Source organism: Scyliorhinus canicula, chromosome 16 (assembly GCF_902713615.1).
Source record: "Scyliorhinus canicula chromosome 16, sScyCan1.1, whole genome shotgun sequence".
Taxonomy (NCBI): Eukaryota; Metazoa; Chordata; class Chondrichthyes; order Carcharhiniformes; family Scyliorhinidae; genus Scyliorhinus; species Scyliorhinus canicula.
The window spans coordinates 26,711,967-26,733,336 of NC_052161.1; the positions used below are offsets into that span (position 1 = coordinate 26,711,967).

Sequence of the window (21,370 nt, forward strand, 5' to 3'; positions counted from 1 at the left end):
GGTTCTTAACAAGAATTTGATAGGTTCTCACAGTGGAAACCCAGTGAATCTCCCAGGGACTCTTGTGACATTTGTTATCAAAACATAACTGCCTTCCAAAGAAGAAATGTATGGCAACAGCTGGTCAAACTCAATTGCTCCAGTTTAAAAATAAAATATATCTTTAGGCATGCCATTACTTATGGATGAGACAAGCTTTCTTTTTTAAAATAAAAGGATTGTTACGCGAAGCAATATTCCTTTGAATCAGTGGCTCAGTGGTGTATCAATGTCAGGACTGGCTCTGTGACCTGGGTCAAGGGACCTGACATCTGATAGTGCTGGAACACGACCTATTGTCAGGCGGTATTTTATGGAAGGTATCCTGGTCTCAGTAGACTGACACAGGGCATCTCAGGGTTCTGTGCAGTTGGAGTTCTCTGAACAATCGAGTGGGTCTGTGGATCCGGGTGGATTGAAAGTGTTTCTGGGATTTGGCTGCATTGAGAGGTGCCTGTGAATGCTGAAAAGGTGGACTGGGATTATAGAGCGGAGGAAGGCATGGGGGTGGCGCTGGCATTCAACAGCACTGAGGAGGAAGTTTTAGAGCAATTGGGGGAAGTCGGAGTCTGGCAATACTGAGGATGACTGGCCTCTGACATTATTGGAATGAGAGGAGAGTGTAAGGGCGGCACAGTAGCACAGTGGTTAGCACTGTTCCTTCACAGCGCCAGGGTCCTGGGTTTGATTCCCGCTTGGGTCACTGCCTGTGCGGCGTCTGCACATTCTCTGGGTGCTCAGGTTTCCTCCCACAAGTCCCGAAAGATATGCTTGTTAGGTGAATTGGACATTCTGAATTCTCCCTCCGTGTACCTAAACAGACGCTAGAGTGTGGCGACGAGGAGATTTTCACTGTCACCTTGTTGCAGTGTCAATGTAAGCCTACTTGTGACACTAATAAAGATTAGATTAGATTAAGGGTAAAGCTTTTCAGCCCCGTCCATGGTGGGAATCGTCGAGGGCAGGATGGAACGTTTGATGGACCATTGACAAATCTGTTAACCTCAGGTGTGAATTTCCGGTCTCAGAGTGGACGGAACTGGAAAATCCTGTGATGCACCATCGATTGCATGCGAGGCGAGTGATTTACCAATGTCAGGCTTTAATTAACTAGAACACAGCCTGGCGATCGTCTACAGTGGAAAGGAACGATCGTCAGGCTTCTGAGCATTTATACCTCGTTGATAGAGGCGTGGTTAACTCAGCCTCTCGGCCAATCGGTCGAGAGGCACATGACCGACCAGGGCCAATGGTAAGCCGACGTTCTGGCCCAATGGCAGACGAGTATGCAGATCATATCATCACATTCTGCCCTCAGAGTCTTGTGAATGGAGGCCCAGAATAGATCAGAAAATCTGGCACAGGAAATAGACTTTGTGGACAGGAAGTGTACATCATATGCACATCTCTTAATAATAAAGACCGCTTGATCTACTGTGGTTTGTTCATAAGTCAGCGTTTGTTCACTTATAATAGTTTATTATGCTGATGCCTGTGTGTATTCTTTGTAAATATATGCCTCCCTTTTGAAATCTTGTTGTTTTTGTGAGATGTAAATCCCCATGATCTTTCTCTGTCACTGTCTCTTTTTTATGTTTCTATCTGTGGCTTGATCTTTTGTTCAGTTTTAGCAAGGTTCTCTGACTTTGTGGCCTGATTACTGTCACTCGGGTGTTTTGTTCCACATCTTCCTGATGTTTTTCTCTCTGTCTGCTGATACACTGCCCCCTGAGACCTTTGTCTGTGTCCCTAAAGTCATTCAGTCTGTCCCCTGCCTGTTCTTACTCTGATTGCCGATCAGTTTACCTTCCACTAATCGCTTTCTGTTTTTGTCCCCAAATGTTTATTTTTCTCTATGCTGTTTGTGCACTCTTAGAGCACCAATCCCCTCTTTCTATGTCCACGTTCCTGTCCGAATACTCACCATCCATTTAAAACTCTTTTGTCTCTTGATTCGCTATGCCCTATCTTGATCTTTTCTCCAATCTCTCCCTCTCTCAATTAACCCAATCTCTCCATAATCCTTCCTTCCTGTCCCATCCGTCTTCTGCCACTTTTTAGCTCCCTCTTTTTACATTTTTTGTTTTTGTTTTCCTAACCTTTCTCTGCCTCTGTGCTGGCAATCTCTCCACTGCTGATTGGCATTATAAACACTTTTGTTCACCGGCCACCCAGATATATCAGGAGAAGCTACCAGATAATGTTACCTCACAGAACCATAAAGGCATGCATGAAATTTGGAGATGTGTACACCTATTTTAATATATAATAAGCATTAATTAGTTACTGGAGTAGATTAGGCCTTTCAGCCATATACCTGACCAACAATATAAGGGCAAAGTTAAACGGTAGCTTTCTAATATTCTTGCTTTGATTGCATACAATTATGTGAACTTTCCAATGTCTTTCTTTCTATTGTCGTTAACTGTTGAATATCCCACATCTCCCAAGACCAAAAATTATTGTGTTTGCTCCAAGGTGTTATTTGTTAAATGCTTGTTATTAGACTCTAAATGTTAGTGAATACTACTGGGTGAAGGATGAACCTGACATACGGGTAAATATTTTGACTATTTGTCTTTCAGCGCCTTTACAAAGCTGCAGGAGAAGATGCGCGACATCATTACACTTCAGTTGTTGGTTCACCTGACCACGTTCTGGCAAGAATTAATACAGCCAATCTCAGTGAGGTAACACCTCCTCCTTAGTACTGTACTGGACTGATTCTCTTTAACTTCTGTTTGTTAAAAATATAAATACATGACCAATGGTAAATTCTTATTGTATACCTCTCTACAGGTGAGGTACAAACAGTCATGGCTCAACCAACAAGCTCATGGATATAAACTGACACTTGAAGCCATTCCCTTCCAGAGTGCAAAAGCTTCCAGGCAAATAGCAAGTGATGTAAGTGGAAATCTCGTTCGATTCTCACATGTAAATTATTTTTGCAATTCGCATTTGTGACCAGTTACGATCAAGAAACAGCTGGAGGAATTGTCAGATTGGATGCTGCATGTTCAAGGTGTCAGCAGTGTGCTCATAGTGCCAATCCAATGTGGTATTCCACTTTCATGCTCAGGTTTAACACTTTCAGCGAGCCATGAAACAGGCCCTTTGCTACAGCTTGCTTGTCTGTACTGGAGTAAAGTCAGCTGGTATTGCATGGGGGAGTATAGCAGGTAAGGGCTATTTGGGAGTGCAGGGTGAACTAGGCTGGAGTTCTCTAGTTGTTGCGAATCCCTGTTTCCACTGGCAGTACACCCCCACCTGTGCTTTCCCTTTGGCCTGCGGCGGCTTCAATGGAAGAGCAGAGAATCCAGCCAATAGCAAGCGACATGCCGCCAAGAAACACGCAGCTGGGGGAGCTGGAGAATCCCACCCCTAAAATGGGCCGAATGTTTTTTGGAGACCTGTTCCTCATAGCCTCTCTATTTAATAAAAAAAATAGCAGTGACCTTTTGGGAGAAGTGTGTTGTGGTTCCTTCAAAGTCTGAAAAAAATGTGACAGGCCTGTGTCGTTATTTCTTGGCCCATTTCTCCTTGATATTTGTAATTTGAGTTCAGCAGCAGACCTATCAGCCTAATGTACAGATCTGAATTGCCTGATTCCACCAAGAGTGATGGACACTCGCTTAACGGCCTGTCTAAGAGTTCACCTGGGGCAAATGTTGCACAAGGTTTCCACCAGGTTTTCAACTGCTGTGTGTCCATTTTCCAGGCAAGAGTTGAGTTACCAGCATTTGGAACTCTTTCCCCACTTATGTCCCCATTGATCTACAGAAAAAATATTTAACTATGTTAACAGCTAATATCCTAAAAACAGATTTGATGAAAAACGGAAATCTTGCTTTTTTCACAATTACCAAATTTGCTCGACAGTAAACAATCAAAGAATCATAAAATCATGGGTGCGATTTAACCTTCTCAGTGTCATTCCGAATGAGTTTGGTGGGGTGTTTCTCACCAGCCTTTTGGGTCTTGGGGTATCTCTGCTCCCCGGTCTAGCCAACACTTAGACAGTTTTTCAGCGTGATGGAGCGGAGCTGGACTCACCTGCAAGACTGGCTCCTCAGAGATTGGGCTGCTGTTTTGAAAGGTGGCCCAATCTCTAAGTGAGCTTGAGAGCCCCCACACACCCCACCCATGAGCAATGTCACCCTCCACATACATAGGCATTAGTCCACACCCTTCCCCCCCCAAGTGAGGACACCCCACTATGATGTCGCTAAGGACCCCTTTCCCCTTTTCAGGCCACCCCACCCCAACTTTGCACCCCCCCCCTCTTTCAGGATGCCCACCCTTCATCCCTCCTCCACCCTTCATACCCCACCTCATCCCCCGTTTCATGGGCATGGCCCTCTCATGACCCGATCCCTGGCAGTGCCACCAGGGCATCCGGGCACTCTGGCAGTGTTCCTGCCAGGGTGGCAGTACCAAGGTACCAACTTGGTAGTGCCAAGGTGCCTGGGTGCAAGACCTAGGATGCCACCTTGCCCTGTCCCCGACCACCCAGGGGGTCGCCAATGGCCTGGGAAACCCCAGAACACCTGTTATGCTTGGTCCACGTTTGTGTGGACCAGTACTAAATGGAGCCCAGTCGAGGCCTAGCTGGGGAAGCCGTTAGTTCCTGGGCGGCGGGTGAATCTGGAGGATGCGTATTTAAATGCACCTACGAATCTTGTGAGAGGCCACAGGCTCGTCACGCCACCAAGTCGGACACAATGAGGCCGGTAAATCATGCCGCATAAAATCACTACAGTGCGGAAGAAGGCAATTCAACCCATCAAGTCTGCACTGATCCTCCGAAAGAGCACCCTATCTAGGATCATTCCCTTCCCCTATCCCCTTAACCCCATATCCCACCAAATTTTGGACACTAAGGGCAAAATGTTTAGCAAGGCAATCCACCTAACCTGCATAACGTTGGACCTTGGGAGGAAACCAGAGTATCTGGAGGAAACCCATGCAGGCACAGAGAGAATGTGCAAACTCCACCTCGATAGTTACCCGAGGTCAGCAGCGAACCCAGGTCTCTGGTGCTGTGAGGCGATGTCTAACAATCAATTTACACCATAGCATCCACCATTGTTATCCTGTAATGATTTGAATATTTATTATATTAATGTTGTGCTTGGGATAGTGGTGTAAAATATCAGCAGTGTTGCTACAGGTAAGCATTTGGGCTGGAATTTGTGATTACTGCCAAAGGAATGGTGTCCAGTGAGCTACACACATCTGTCCACAGACTTTCTATAGATTTGGGAAGCAACTTCCTCTGATTAGAAATCCATATCCTCTATGCGATATTTGGGATTTGTGTGAACAAGCCAAGGAACTTTGTACTTCCGTAACCAATCAGTTTGAAGAATTCTTAATGAGGTTCACAGAGTCTGAAGCAGGAATCGTAAATTAGAGCATTTAATGCCAATCATGTATAGAAAAGTGAAATCAAGAGAGGAAAGAGAGGTGGGACTGAGAGAGAGAAATACAAAATTCAAAAAAAGATTTAAAACATTTATTTAAATTTTTATTTTCCAAAATTTTCAGCAAAAATCAAAATTTGAAGGAATGAAGCTCCATACTTGTAAAAGTTAGTATTTTGTCCCAGAAAGCATTCAATACCAGAAATGTTGTTTGGAAGTAATTAATAATATCACACAGTGAACCCTCTTGTGTATTTGAATGAGCAAGCCCTACTATTTTGTGAGGGTTTAGTGAGTATCCGTCACAAAAAACATGGTAATTTCATGCCTTCATTATGTTTCAATGTCCACTCTCCTGACAAGATACATTTATGGTGCTACTTTCTGATTTCTGCATTTAGCTGCATGAGTGCAGTCACTAGAGATTGGTTGTCCAATTTACTCCTCCATAACGGTGAGCACTGAAAGCCTCGTCATTATTCCTTCAGGAAAATCTGGACCAACCTTTCCACATTTGAGAAGGAAAATTTGCACATTTTGCTGAGCATAGTATTGTCCACAATGGTCAAAATAACCGCCTGCATCAATTAAATTAACTAGAGATTGAATGCCATCTGGCGACACACATAAATTCAGAATTGCCATTTCATTCTTTTATACCAGGCCCACTGCCACACTCAGTGTAGTAATCTGTAGCAATCAGACCATATGTATTATAATAATATTAATACATGATTATATTAATGTAAAGACTAAAGAATAAAGGCTTCCATACAGATTGCAGTTAGTGCTTCCAACGCAGTGGGGTTTCCCATGGCGGAGTAGGTTCATCATTTGCCATGAATGGGACCTTCTGGTCCTAACGCAGTCTATGGCATTTTGCATGTCACCTATCCTGTCACCAGGAACCCATAGCAGGGGTCAACCTCGACGGAACTAGAAAATCCTGCTCACCCTAAGTTTTTGCTGTTGAGGAGGTTTTGGGCACGTTGAATGTCTGTTGGAAAAATATGCACTAATTTCCAACATTTTCTTCATTGTTCAGTAACTCAGATTATAAAATGGTTATTTCATGTCTATAGTCTGCTAATGATAATTCAGTCGCATTTTGTGTGAAAATAATGGAACTATCTAATAACACGAGTTAAGCACTATAACTAATTCAGCAAAGTGGAAATTTAATGCTTAACACATTGAAATTATCCGATAAAGTGAACTGATTAATTTTGTCTGCTGGATGGAATGAAGTTTAGTAAATTCTTATTGTTCAGCTGTGTTCGTTAGTTGTTGGATTCACTCTTCATCTTGCCTTCTTTTGGGGAATTTCTGCCATATACTGATACACTGGCAGGGCATGCTGGCAATAATGGCTGAGCATGAATCTCTCCCACCTGCCATGGGCATATTGGAAGAGTCGATTGAGCATTAAACTGCTTGGCTATGACCTGAATGCTTGTTCTGGGACCAACAAGTCCTGGGGTGGGACTTGAACTCAGAGCATCCGGCTCAGAGGCAGGGGCGCTATCCACTGAGCCACAAGACCTCCAAAGTCGATTCACCATCCCGATAATGAAGATCGTAGCTTTCTGCTGCAGTAAACTAATGCCTAAAATAAAAATGTTGATTTTTACTTATTTTAAACTTTATAGTAAAGCCAAAGTGGTCACTTGAGTAGAAAAGCTTAAAATCCAACCTTAGGTACAGCAAGTGTTGACTTTCCCACCAGTAATCGTGGAAGATGTGAATCTTTCAATAATGGCATCCATTTTTCTTTCAGTATCAATACAAGAATGCCTTTGTCAGGGAGAAAGGAAAACATATCGGCGCTAGAAGCATTTTGGATGACCCCAAGATGCTGCATTGCATGCAAGTTGGCAAGTTACAGAGTGAAAAGTTGTACAAGAAACAATCGCAAGAAAGTAGAATGCACTTCCACTCATCATTGGACATGGTGAATCTGGTGCATGCTAGGAATGCCCAGGCCCTGGCCAGTGACTTGGGTTACAAGAAGTTGATTCATGCCTATACCACTTTACCATGTGACATGAAGATGCAGTTGGCAAAAAGAGCCTACAATCAGCAGAGCGAGGTAAACCAACAAACCAATGTTAGCATTAAATTGCCGCGTTTGTTAAGTCTTATTGGGGGGGGGGGGGGGGGGGGGGGAACAGGGAAGAGATGGACAGAAAAAGAAGGTTTGGTGGGTGCGGCAAGAAATTGGTCAACTTCCATGGAAAAGAAAATTGTGTGGCTGCCACTTTACGATCAGTTTGTTTTGAGCAATATCACCCCCTTACCTGACGTTAAAAGGTGGGACCTGATTTGCTGCTAGTGGTAGATGGAGCCAGGTTTTCTGGAGAAGCAGTCTACGTTGACAATTTTGCTCTTCGATTTACTGTCCATCTTCTGGTGGCCAGGGGTAAGAAATTCTGTGGTGAGTCAGTCACTGGGTTTTCTGCTGGAAGTGGCGGCAGACACTGAATTACAGGCGAGTACATCGAAATGAAATACTCATGGCAGGAGCACTAAGCAATGCAAGAAGTTTAAAAAAAAACTTCAAAAAATTTTAACCAGCGCCCCTACAACATTATCCTTAGCCAGGTGTCCCATGGCAATTAGATGGGGTCAGAAATAGAGTCAGGATCTTGAAGCTTAAAGGCTGCCTCATCATCGAGCTGATAGGGTTGCTGCCTGATTGGAAAAACCAGAGCCAGTGTTGTTTTTAAGGGGTGCTGTTAAATGTCAGAAGGAGGGTTTGAATCGTAACTTGTTCAAAAGGGGACAACTGAGTTGTAGCTTGTTTCAAAAGAAAAAAGTCCTTTTGCTTTCCAAATATTCTCCCATATAGAATGATGAGATACTAGAATATTGATTGTTTTAACTTTCTTTCGGAACTAATTGAACCCAACAAATTGAAAAATAAAGCAAAAGAGCCAAGGCCATTAAACGTTTATTTTTCTCTTCCTCCTTAATGCGTATTTCATATTAATGCTGTGTACAGGGATTATTGCCATGAGGTAACTCAAATAGTTGGACCTAATAGACTGAAAAGTAATTTTTTCCATCAGAATATGGAAAACTGGAAAGGATTTATTCCAACTAATGCAAAGTTCTTTAATTTCCCCAACTTTGAATAAGGAACTGTAAGAAGATAAAAACCTGGAAGATACTACAGTCTTCAAACTGGCAATATACAGGAAATGTCATATTTCAGAAAATCTGTCATACTTCCCCATCAAACATTTCTCCAAGTGTTTATGCTGCACTCCTTAATTTCCTGAGAATTATTCAACTCTCCCCAATTTGGAGATGGAATAGATCGATGTTCTAGTCCTTTCCCTAATCAGAACGGATTAGATAGAACTTTTCCAAACATTTATTTGTTCACAGGATGTGGGTGTCATAGGCCAGCATTTATTGCCCATCTCCAAATGCCTTTGAGAAGGTGGTGGTGAGCTGCCTTCTTGAGTTGCTGCAGTCCATGTAGTGTAGGCACACCCACGGTGTTGTTAGGGTAGGAGTTCCAGGATTTTGACCCAGCGATAGTGAAGGAACGCCGAGATAGTTCCAACTCGGGATGGTTTGTGGCTTGGACACAAACTTGCAGTTGGTGGTGTTCCCAAGCATCTGCTGACCTTATCCTTCTAAATGGTTGATGTCCTGGGTTTGGGAGGTGCTGCTAAAGGAGCCTTGATGAACTACTGCCGTGCATCTGTAGTTGATGTACATGGCTGCTACTGTGCATCGGTGATGGAATGAGTGAACATTTAAGGTGGCGGATGGGGTGCCAATCAAATGGATTACTTTGTCCTGAAATGGTTTTGGAGCGCACTCATCCAGGCAAATGGAGAGTATTCCACTCCTGACTTGTCTCTTAGAGTTGCTAGACAGGCTTTGAGGTAGGTTACTTGCCACAGAATTCCATGCCTCTGACCTGATATTGGAGTCACAGTATTAATATGGCTGGTCTAGTTCAGTTTCTGGTCAATGGAAACTCCCAGGATGTTAATAGTGGACGATTCTGCGATGGTAATGCCATTGAATCTCAAGCGGAGATGGTTAGAGTCTCTCTTGTAGAAGATGATCGTTGCCTGGCACTTGTGTGGCATGAATGTTACTTGCCTCTTGTCAACCCAAGGCTGAATGTTGTCCAGTTTCTGATGCATATGGACAGGGACTGCTTCAGTGTCTGAATTGTTGCTAATGTTGCTGAGCATTCTGCAATCAACAGCGAAGATCCCCACTCTGACCTTATGAAGGTGGGAAGGTAAGCAGTCAAAGATAGTTGGGCCTGGGTAATGACCTGAGGAACTCCTGCAGGATTGATTATACATGAGATCTGGAACAAATTGACTTAGTGTGCTCAAGGTTTTGTTTTAATTCCACACTTTTTCACATTCTCATGAGCATACTTTGAATCAATATCCTACAATGGTTCTCAATCTGCATAAACCTTATGTAAGTTTGTACATTAGTAATTCAGTTATTTTAGACCCTTGATTGATTTCTCTTGACTTGTTTCCTGTGCTGTTTATATCTCAGACTGACCAAAACCTAAGACATACTTTGATCTTGTTTTCATACAGATACAATACAAGTCTGATCTAAACTTCCTGAAAGGTGTTGCGTGGATGACCCAGGGCTCACCTCAGATTGAGACAATGAAGAAAGCTGGTGAACTTATCAGTGAGGTAATGTATGTATTTCAGTCAGGCCATTGAAGATTTTGCAAAATGGCTTTCTTCAAGACCATAGCCCTGATGTTCTGGTTGTTTAAGGCCTGGTTTCAGCAAGACCTGGCGCAGGCAGAAGTAGGAGACTTGTTAAGGAACTGTTTTAGAAGCAGCACTCCCCATTGATTATCGGCACTTCTGAGATCTTCCCTACAAACTAATTTGATACCAGAAAATTTGTCCGCGTAAACAGAGATTCAGTTTCCAAAGTTATGCCGGATTTCTGCCAAGGCGGAAAATCCCTGCTGGCTTTGTACTAATCAGACAATGAATCATGATTGAAAAAGGCAGCCCAATGTATACTTTGCATGATGTTGCAAGATATTGCTTAATTTAAAGAAATTACAATTAAACCATTGCAGTTTGGTGGTATTGAGACCACTAATTTAACTCTTCTAGGCGATTATTTTGTAAATGGATTTATAACAAATATATGAGAAGACACAATACTGTAAACATTCCTTGTTATAAATGAAACTTTAATAACGGAGATGGGGAAGAGAATCTCTTGTGCGCGTGTAATTTTAAACTTTTCTGTAGTCTTTAAAGTTGGTTGTTAGTACAGAACCTGAATACTGATGAAAAATTAGAGTCCACTTGCCAACCAATAACCATCCCTTGCTCATACAGTGTAAAGTTGTTGTTCCCCTGATATTGGTATTCTTTGGTATTGTCCTGATGAGTGCATGATGGAAAACTTTGACAAAATGTATTTGTTTCAGCATTACAGTGTATTTAATCTCATTTTCAATTTCTCTGTCCTGCAGAAAAAATACAGACAGAACCCTGATACCTTGAAGTTCACAAGTGTGATCGACTCTGCAGATATCATGCATGCCAAGAAAAGCTACCTGCAATGCAGTGATGTATGTTAAGGGTGAACGTTCAAGTATCCTTTCATACGGCAATAATGTATTATGTGCTATATCCAAATATCTCCTCCGACCAAAATAATATTTCTACATCAATATAAGGAAATGTTATTGGATAGAAATGCACTAATTAATTCAGGGAACATGTCACCCATCTCCTTTTCATTTGGCTGTAGCGTTGAAAACAGGTAAAACTCTCTGGTAAATTTGCCACGTTCATTGACTTAACCTACAGGAGTGGGAAGCAGGATTGAGACAGAAACAGAGCAATCATGCATCGTCAAATGTAGCGCTGCCAGTGGCTCAGTAATAAATAACCATTCAATGCTTCTGTTCTCAAAGAGTTACATGAAAAATCACAAGCCAATAAGCAAAAGACTTCCTTTCTCTCTCATGGCAAAAGTCCAGATTGAGCTGGGCTGTATAGTCCTGTGGTGATGAGTCTGACATAATCATCGGGCAATTGGTCTGAGGTTCATTTTAGACTTGGGGGTACATTGCATTGTACACCCACCTCTTTTTACTGATGGAATTTGGCCCTTTTTGTATATGTCTAGCCCTATGGCTTCACAAAGATTTATTCTGTAGTTTCAGGCTGCGTAGGTATTGTACATGTGACTTTAAGATTGAATTGAACAATTCTGTTAGTGTTGACATTGGTAGCTCCTTACAATAGTTAAATGATTGCCAGAAAGAATAATTTATTGCTGTAGCTAGTCACTCTTCAATAATTACAATATGCAATGTAGACTTAGTCATTGGCATAATTTTCTATGGGTCCTATAGGTTATAGACTAGTTAATGACAACCGCTTGGTGCTGGTCAGGAAAGTTTTAAAACTTTGTTCCCCCTACGATTCCATACCCTCTCAATTCTAGACAAAGTGCTGACCAGCTATCTGGAACATAGATTAAAAACATCCCGAAAATCCTAAATCTCGACTACAAGTAGTTATCATTCATTAGATAATTTAGTTAGTAAGCTACAACCAGATCTAGCTGAGTATTAGTTCTGTTATATCTAGAGCACTATTGGCAGTTCCTTGCACTTGTATAGTTCAGGTTTTATTGTTGAAATAAACACAACATTTGTATATTTAGAGAGCTACAGGAACATTCTATGCTCAAAGTGCATTTAATATGAGTTAACAATGAGCCTACCCCACAAATATACATATGTTTTCATACATTCATAGACATTTAGAGTATTGATAGAGGCCATTCAGCCCATCATGCCCACTCTGGTCTACAAGGAGCTGTCTGCACTAATTTCATTTTCCAATGTTTGCCCCATAGCCCTGGAGGTTACGGCAACACAAGTGGATATTTAAATACTTCTTAAATGCTCAACCACCCTTTCAGGCAATGAGTTCCATACTCTCACCACCCTCTGAGTGAAAAAGTTACGGCAAGATAAGAAAAGATAGAATGGCTCCCCTCTCCTTCTGCCTCTCGGTTGACTGCAACAAGTGTTTTTCAAAGAATTTGTTTGCCAGTGTATTGAGTGTTTAACTGTTTAACCATTGTGACTGCAAAAGGCACACTCAGGCAGGTTTTCTTGCTGGTTTTAATAGAAGAGGAAATAGTGATTGCTGTCCTTAACGTTCGTTAGTCAGAAAATAATAAATTCACTCCAACTCACAGTCATACGTGCATCCAAGAGATTGTCTCATACCAAAGTAGGATATAAGGAGGGAGGATAAGTTAAATTGTTTAAGAGAATTCAAATGAAAATCCATCATACATGGAGGCTGTGGTTGAGGTATTGGATGGTTTATGACTATGTTCGATGATTTTTCCAGATTCTTGACAGAGAGGATTTGAAGCCTTGATGGGCAATTTCATGCTTTTGCCAGTGAAGTCAGCAAATTGGTTTACATTGAAGCTGCTGCTTGGGGTGTTTAGATGGTCAGACACAGGCAGGGCACATGGTTGCAGAATGGCTGGAGAGTAAGAGAGCGGGGGACCCACTTGTTACCCACTCATGGCCTGTCAGACTCTGACCCTCTTTTTTAACATGAAGGGTTAGCTTGCTATCACATGACTTCCATTCGCAAACAACCCAATTTCCAAATACGGTCATAGCCAACTGGAATACTGATTCGAGCTCCGTTGCTTATGGTGATTAGATGGAATGGTTGGTGGCGTGCCTTTCTCAGCTAGGGTCCATTGTCTAAAGTGATTCGGCGGGATTCTCCGACCCCCCGCCGGGTCAGAGAATCTCCGGGGGTGGGCGTGGATCAGACTAGGTCCCTTACCGGCGGGATCTAGCGGCGTGGGCGGGCTCCGGTGTACTGGGGGGGGCGCGGGACAATTTGGCCCCGGAGGGTGCCCCCACGGTGGCCTGGCCCACGATTGGGGCCCACCGATCGGCGGGCGGGCCTGTGCTGTGGGGGCACTCTTTTACTACGCGTCGGCCGTGTCAGCCTCCGCAATGGCTGACGCGTAGGTGACCCCCGCCCTGCGCGTGCGTGGGGATGACATCACTTCCACGCATGCGCGGACTCTCGCCGGCTGGCAGAGTCCCTTCGGCCCTGGCTGGCGTGGCGCCAAAGGCCTTCCATGCCGGCCGGCAGGGCGCCGGCCTAGCCCCTGAAGATGTGGAGGATTCTGCACCTTTGGGGCGGGCCGACGCCGGAGTGGTTCACGCCACTCCGTCCCGCCGGGTACTCCTGCCCCGCCGGGTACGGGAGAATCCCGCCCATTGTGTTTAAGAGCTCAGCCTAAACCAAACTGAATAAACAGATTCTGTCTGGATATCTGTGAGTGGTACGAGGGATGGGCCATTCCCACTCATTTAAGCTGATTCTCCTGGTGGGCTACTTTCAGGCAGCACAACTTTCTGATAACTTTGTAATGTGCAAAATGAAATGTTCGGCCATTTTAAGAACTGCTGTTTAGGTCATTTAAAAATGCTCTTGTCAATCTTCTTAAAACCTATCCTGTGATATCAGCCCACTCAATAAATTATTTAATTATGGTATAAAGAAGGTTTTGTAACATATATAAGGCTAAATGGGTTGAAAATTTTTACCTCCAGCAAGAGTGAATATTTACAACTATCATGCAGTGTTACAATAAACAAGTTTGTTCCAGCTTCCAAGTGCAGCCACTGCCTGTACTGTGCCAACTAACTGCTGTCCAAATAGAATCAGTAAGATTAGTGAATTTTCAGTCACTGGTATCTTTCATCGTTCATGAAAAATCAACAGAAGCTGCTACAATTTTACAGAATGTAGCTTGAACTCCTGCACGGAGGATTTGTTTAATATCAATTAGATTTTTTTTACCAAGTACAAATCTGTTTGCTTTCATCTTTCATACTCAACAATGTGCTGATGGCAACTACACTTCTTAATAGGAAAATGCAAAATAGAAGATTACAAGTTCAAAAAGAAATCTAATGTAATGATTCATTCCTTCGCAGAGGTTGTACAGATCGCAATACGCACAGTCTATGCATCGATGTACAATACCACCCGATCACCCTGATTTCAAACGAGCAAGAATTAATGCCTACAACATCAGCGATGTAAGTTGTTGAATTGACTATTGACCGGTCATGACCATTTAATTTGATCTATTTATTATTTTTCTACCACAGAGGATCTATTTATGATTGCATTGCATATTAGCCAGCATTTGGCAGTTCAATGACACCCCCATGTGTCAGCACATGGATATGAAGTGAGACGATGGTTTAGCAGTAGCATTTCTACCTCAGAATCAGAAGGTACAGGGTTTGAACTCTGCTCCTCACAAGTGCAGACTGGAGCTGAATTGTGGGTCGATTTGACATCCAATCATTGAGTCATGAAGTCAATCTGGCACAGAAGCAGGCCATTTGGCCCATCGTAAGTGGGATGGCTGTGATTTCTTTGGCCTACTGGCGATGGGTCGTGGAAGGCACACTTGTTTTGATTTGTCAGTTATTCACTAATCTGAAAACCCTTGCGCTTTTTCTCATATTCTCCAGAGAGGATATGAGAACAACACCACCTGTACATATATGTGGATGAGCTGAATTCAAAAACTGAACAGCTGTCTTCTGATTGAAGAGCTGGTGTTCATTCAACTATAACCATATAGATACCGTGGAGCGTCAGCATGACTTATGCTTCCTGCTGCTTCAGTAGACACCTTTTGTATGATATGCAAACCAGAATCCAATTTCCTGTACTATTTACTTTACACAGCAATCCATTTTTGACGAGTATTTGTTGTGATTCGACATTGAGGTACATAGTGAAATTTGTCATTTTACTTTCGGCTATTGATGTTTAATGTTAGTTTGCTCAGTTCTAGTAGCTTCCTCATAGGAATGTAGGGATGGTTAGTCTAGGGCCACCCATTGGTCAACCCGTAGTATCCAATCCATGGGTTTGATTTTATGCAGATAACAGGCTGCACCGTAGCATAAATGTAATGGGAAAGCTTGCCATAACATAGCCGGCTCGCCCTCCTTTAAATTTTTGGAGCAATTGGTCTTTAAAGTATCGGGTGGGAACTCTGTCCATCTCCAGGAGCATGTCCCATCTCATAGAGATGTCAGTCAATCATAAACCAGCAGCTCTGTCCTTCCAGCAGCAAGCTAGAACAGTGGACACTGCTAGTATTGCAGTAGACCCGGGAGGAAGAGCAATAATGGATGATCTGGAACCCAAGTAAATCTGGGATTTTGCCAGGCCTTGGTTGGCAAACCCCAGCGGGGGGGGGGGGGTGATATGTTGTCCAGTGCAGTGATGGAGGGTGGATTTAGAGAGTCAAAACTCTGCAAGGGAACCTACAACTGGCATAGGAAGTTTGGGAAGGAGGCCACCCCCCTTTCACTGGTCAGCAGTTGACCTGTTGGGCTGCACATTGGGCACGTATCCTCTGTCGCTGGTAGCTAGATTGGAGCAGTGGCAGATTGAGAACCTTATGTGGGCATTAATTGCCCAGTTAGCGGCCTCAATTGGGCCACAGGTAGGCAGACCACTGATGGCACAGCACCATAATTTACAGATCCACCAGCCTGTTTTCCCACCCGTGGGCAACTCATGAAATTGGCCCTAGATGTTGGTGAAGGAATGGTATTGAATGGGAATCCAATGGGGTAAGCAGGTCTGGAGATGAGGTAAGGAAATAAACTGTCATTTTTATTATTACAGAAAGCTTACAAGACATCTTGGGAACAGATGAGAGCACTGGGCTATGACCTTAGATTGGATGCTATCCCCTTCCAGACAGCCAAAGCATCAAGGGAAATAGCCAGTGATGTAAGCACCAGTATTTTTCTGCAAAATTTCTCAGATTTTATCTTCATTTTACATCACAGTGTAACTAACCTGTCTGAAGACATGGACGACCAAAGGATTTTATTGATTAGCCCATAAACAGTCTCTTCAATATCTGTTTATAATGAAGTTTGGTTGTATTTTTAAGATTACATCAAGTATACCGTTGTGGAACTAATAAAAATTACTTTGATTTTACGATGCATTATGTTAGGTAGAATCTTCTCAAAATGCACAGCATTGGCTCAGGTGAGATAAGCAGTGTGAAGCAGGCAGGCATCTCAACCCGCGTTTCCCACTGTGTTGAACAGCACTCTGTGCATTTTAAAAGGGGAAGCGAGAAGTAGGCAGTCAGATGGAGGGCAGGGCATAAAGGCACCAGGAATCTTGAGATGGGGCGTTGATCTCCGACTTAGGAGACATCGGGACCCCAGCCTAATCAGTGCACCTCCAACCTCCCTACAACATCAGGGCATCTCCAACCTCTCCACAACATTAGGGTATCTCCAATCTCCCCCACAATGCAAAGATTGGGGTATCTACCTCTTACAATGCAAAGTTCGGTGCACTCCCCCCCCCCCCCCCCCCCCCCCCCCCCCCCGCTCCCCACCTCACGGGTACCAAGGCGGCCCTATTTCTTATCACTGGTACCACCCCATCATCACTAACACTGCTTCCATCCCATTCACAGACTTCAGCCCAATCGTCCCCCACAAACATCAGGGGGAGCCTCTCTTCCCCCATTCACAGGCACGAGTCCCCCCCATCCCAATATAGGTACCCCACCCCCACCACAATCACCACTCCCCCTCCACGTCTGGTAGATGAATCGGCCACTCTAAATTGCCCCACAATTGGAAAAAAAAATAATTGGATACTCTAAATTTAAAAACAAATTCATGATTGATTTCCGTTTTTGAAAACCAGTAATGATTTGCGCCGGGGTGACAACACGTTGGGTGGGTGGGAACATTCTGTGAGGATGGAAGTAGTAACTTTATTATAAAATATGCTAATCAGGTTTGCGCCTTTCATGGGCATGAACCTGATCGTATAATTGGCAGGGGGCAGAGAAAATTATGCTCGGGATTCTTGCAAATCCTGATTTTAACCTCTCACAAAATTTAGCTGCCATTACGGGATAGTGCTGCCGCTAAATCCCGGCTATTGTACTAATGTCACTGAATAAGTTAGATTTCAGGAATTCTTTGATGGACAAAAAAAGTCAGAAGCTATTTATATTTGCACATTATAAGCAGGGCATCTACCATTATACCCAATGCATAAAGACATTTATGAAAATCCAATTTTGTGATTTGCTAATTGGGGACGTAGCACTCATCGATAATGGAAGTTTTATACGGAGCTTTAATACTGTCAGTTGTTTGTAAATAGACTCAATTGAAAAGTTTTCCCTTTCTTATAGTACAAATACAAGCAAGCGTTTGTGAAAGAGAAGGGCCAACAGATTGGCTTCCGCAGTGTTGATGATGATACAAAAATGAAGCACTTCCTGGCCGCCAGCAGACTCCAGAGTGCCAAGGAATACAAGAAGGAATTTGAAGAGGGTAAATCCAAGTACAAATTGCACTTGGAGCAACCTGGTTTTGTACAAGCGAAAAAGAGCCAGGAGCAAGCCAGTAACATTAACTACAGGCAGTACTTACACCAGTGGACATGTGACTCTGAGCAGCTAAATGTGAAGCATGCCAAAGAAGCTTACAAACTACAAAGTGATGTAAGTACTAAGGCTCCATCTTGATTTTACCAATCATGTATTTACATTTTAACAGATATTGTGAGCTTTACCAAGGTTAGTATACACACAGATGAATTATGTCTCTCAAAATGACACATTGTCATATTGTAGTCAAGTTCTTTTAGAATACATTTACTATGTCACTGCACATAGCAACTCGAGGAACTCTTCTCCCCTCAGCATGCTCCTAGACATGGCTGGACCATCTGGAGAAGGTTAGATCAGGCACTTTTCCACAGTGAAGAATGGAAAGATTGGCTGGAATTTTCCAACCCCTCACGCCGTCCAGATCTTTTAGTCCCTCCGGAGATTTCAATGACTCACCTGCTCCGTTGGGGGGGGGAGGGCAGTGCTTGTGGAGTCCTGGTATCGGGCTTGTATCCCTGCTTTCCTTTTCAGGGAATTCTCAGCGATGTAGACTAATCTAAACATAACTGGGAAACATGATTCCAGTATATGAAGAAATCAATTTACAAACTCGGTATAAAGACAATAAAGATTTCCTCAGTTGGCGAGCCTAGATTTTCCAGCATCATTGATATTGAGTATAGTTTCTATTTTGGCTTGGAGCCCAACATCATTTAGCATCTTGGGCTGGATGGGTGCGACTGTGGAACAGTGGAGAGGTACAATTTAGGAAAGAATATGGATCCATAAGTTTTCTGTACCTCCCAACTTTCTCTCTAAATTGTGCTTCTGGTGTGGAGGTGAGTCCTTCTTCATAATTCTTGTTATGCCAATGATGACCCAGTCATTTTAAAGAGTTAATATTAGGAAAATCTCAGCTTACGTAAGTATTTTATTACTTCATGCTGAGTTTGCTATTTCCTTTATTTTTATACTTTGATCACATTTCCCTGCTATGTTCCCTATCCTTTAGACTCACCACTATTTTCTCATAGAAATACTATGGGATGAATTCAGACCCCAATGTAAGGACCAAGTGGGGGTCCTGAATTTGCATTTACCAGATCCCAGACAGACGGAGCTATTTCCTCGAGGAGGCCTATTGCTGATTCCTGGCTTGCTGTACAATTAAGGATGGTGGTTGGGTTTCCGATACCGCTGGTCCAGTCTGAGAGCTGGCAGCTCTGAAGCCTCAGTAACCCCACTGACAGATGCGGGTGCTGAAGAGTCAGATCAGGGGTTCAGAGGATGCCTTAACATAGAGGCCGCCTGGGAGTGGTAGGCACCACCAATTAGTAGGGAAACCCTTCTGAATGGCTCTTTGGGGCCATGTGGGGCATCCATCCCTGTACGTCGTCCCCTCTCTGGGTAAGGACCCTCTGGCTCTGATGGTTGCCTGGATTGCTGCTGCAGAAAAATTGCTGGTGAATCCAAAAATGAGCCCCTAATTGTGATCTTAACGCCGTGAATTCTGAAGTCTGTTTCCAGGAAACCTCCTTGACATTGGGAATGCATTGAGGAACCATCCTAATTCCCTGCTATTTACCTGGCACCACACTCTCTCAAATGCTATGCTGAGTATTTATTGAAAATATCACTCCACTAAATACATTTCTCTATTCATAGTTTTATTACAGTCATTAACCCACAGAAAAGAAATTGACATATATGGTTTATGGGCTTGTACTGCTGTGGACATCATTTTATTGAGTGCCAATCTGGGCTTCATGTCGTCCATGGGGTGTCCTCAGACGAGGATTATATGGAAAACCTGGACAATGTGGGGTCCTTCTGGGCCCAAGCTTTAATCTGTTTTGCTGGTACTGGCAAGGTACCTAAAAGATATAAAGTCATGACAACGTCTCCCAACTAAGCCTCTGCGCAGTGGGAGGTGACTCAGAGCATCCGCTTTGGCAATACGTGCTCTAGGGCATTGCTCAAGGGAGTATTCATAGGCTGCCACATTGAATCTGAGCCAAAGCGATGGGGGGAATTGCTTTATCTTCTTTGAAAAGGCCCAGAAAAGGCTTGTGATACGTTATGAGTACAAAATGTCAGCTGTAGACATGCTAGTGAAATTTTTTCACGCCAAAAGTAACAGCCAACCTTTCCTTTTCAATGTGTGAATAACACCGCTCAGCGTCCGCCAGGATCCCGGGTCAGTATGCAATGGGCTTCTCCGTGCTATCGTCCATTGATGTGAGCGGACTGCGCCCACTCCATATGGCGAGGAATCTCACATCAGTATTAGTTATTTTCCGTGGTCATAATGGGCCAGTATATTGGAGGAAAGCAACTGCTGTATTACGTTTGTGAAGGTTCATCCTGCGGTGTTGCCATCACCACCTTTGATGTTTTTTCAATAACGTGTGCAGGTGTGATAATAAAGTAGCTAAATTTGGGATGAATTTCCCAGAGTATTGGTGATTGTAGCATCCTTGCCTAAATTCTGCCCTTCGACAGCACATAGGAATCTCAGAATTAGGAGCAGAAACAGACAATTCCGCCCTTTGAGCCTGTTGCACCTTTCAATCAGATCTTGGCTGATCTCTTCCTGGTCTCAACTCCACCTCCCTACCTATTCCTCATATCCCTTTAACCTGTTATTTTTATCGGAAATATATCTATCTTCTTCTTGAAACCGTTTAATGATTCAGATTTCATCACACTATGGGGCAGCAAGTTCCACATATTCACCACCCTCTGCAAGGAGTAGTTACTCCTTATCTCAGTTTTAAATCTAGGCCTTTCAACCTATATCCGTGACCTCACATTCTAGGTTTCCCCACAAGGGGGAACATTTGATCTAGGTTTACTTTATCAATCCTTTTTAGTATTTTATATACCGCGATCAGATCCCCTCTCATTCATCTAAACTCCAGTGAGCATAAGCTCAAAGTGGTTAATACTTCAACCCCTTCATCCCCGGAATCAATCTGGTGAACCTCCTCTGAACTGCCTCCAATGCCACCACATCCTTCCTCAAATAAGGAGACCAAAACTGGACACAATATTCCAGATGTGGTCTCACCAACACCTTCTACAATTGCACCTACAGTAGCCCTGTGGCTGACATTTGTGATCCTGCGGCGAGGTTTGCTGGTTACCTGTGGGGTTATCTGTACATCTTTTAAAACACCAGGATATCCTTACGGAATGTTGGATTGATGGTGGGCAAGGGATGTGGGTGCTTTCTCGAGAAAGGCAGGCTTCTCTATGCAAAGGCCCTCCCAACCCCAACATGAGCACACTATTGTCCATCATCCCTTGAAGTTCTTGAACCCCTATCTTGGCATTCTCCCTTTCGAGTCTAGCTTTTGCTTTTGGGTTGTAACATTGTTAATCCCACACACTAGCCT

At 43.4% G+C, this 21,370-nt stretch overlaps 1 protein-coding gene across 1 annotated transcript in view; it reads left to right on the forward strand.

The window, feature by feature from the left end:
• The window catches only part of LOC119979706 (nebulin-related anchoring protein), a 125,531-nt gene that overhangs the window by 101,529 nt on the left and 2,632 nt on the right, over positions 1-21,370 (forward strand). The window contains 8 exon segments of the mRNA XM_038822261.1: positions 2,625-2,729; positions 2,839-2,946; positions 7,243-7,554; positions 10,052-10,156; positions 10,966-11,064; positions 14,497-14,601; positions 16,220-16,327; positions 17,772-18,083. Of these exon segments, the coding sequence (XP_038678189.1) occupies positions 2,625-2,729; positions 2,839-2,946; positions 7,243-7,554; positions 10,052-10,156; positions 10,966-11,064; positions 14,497-14,601; positions 16,220-16,327; positions 17,772-18,083 (1,254 nt within the window).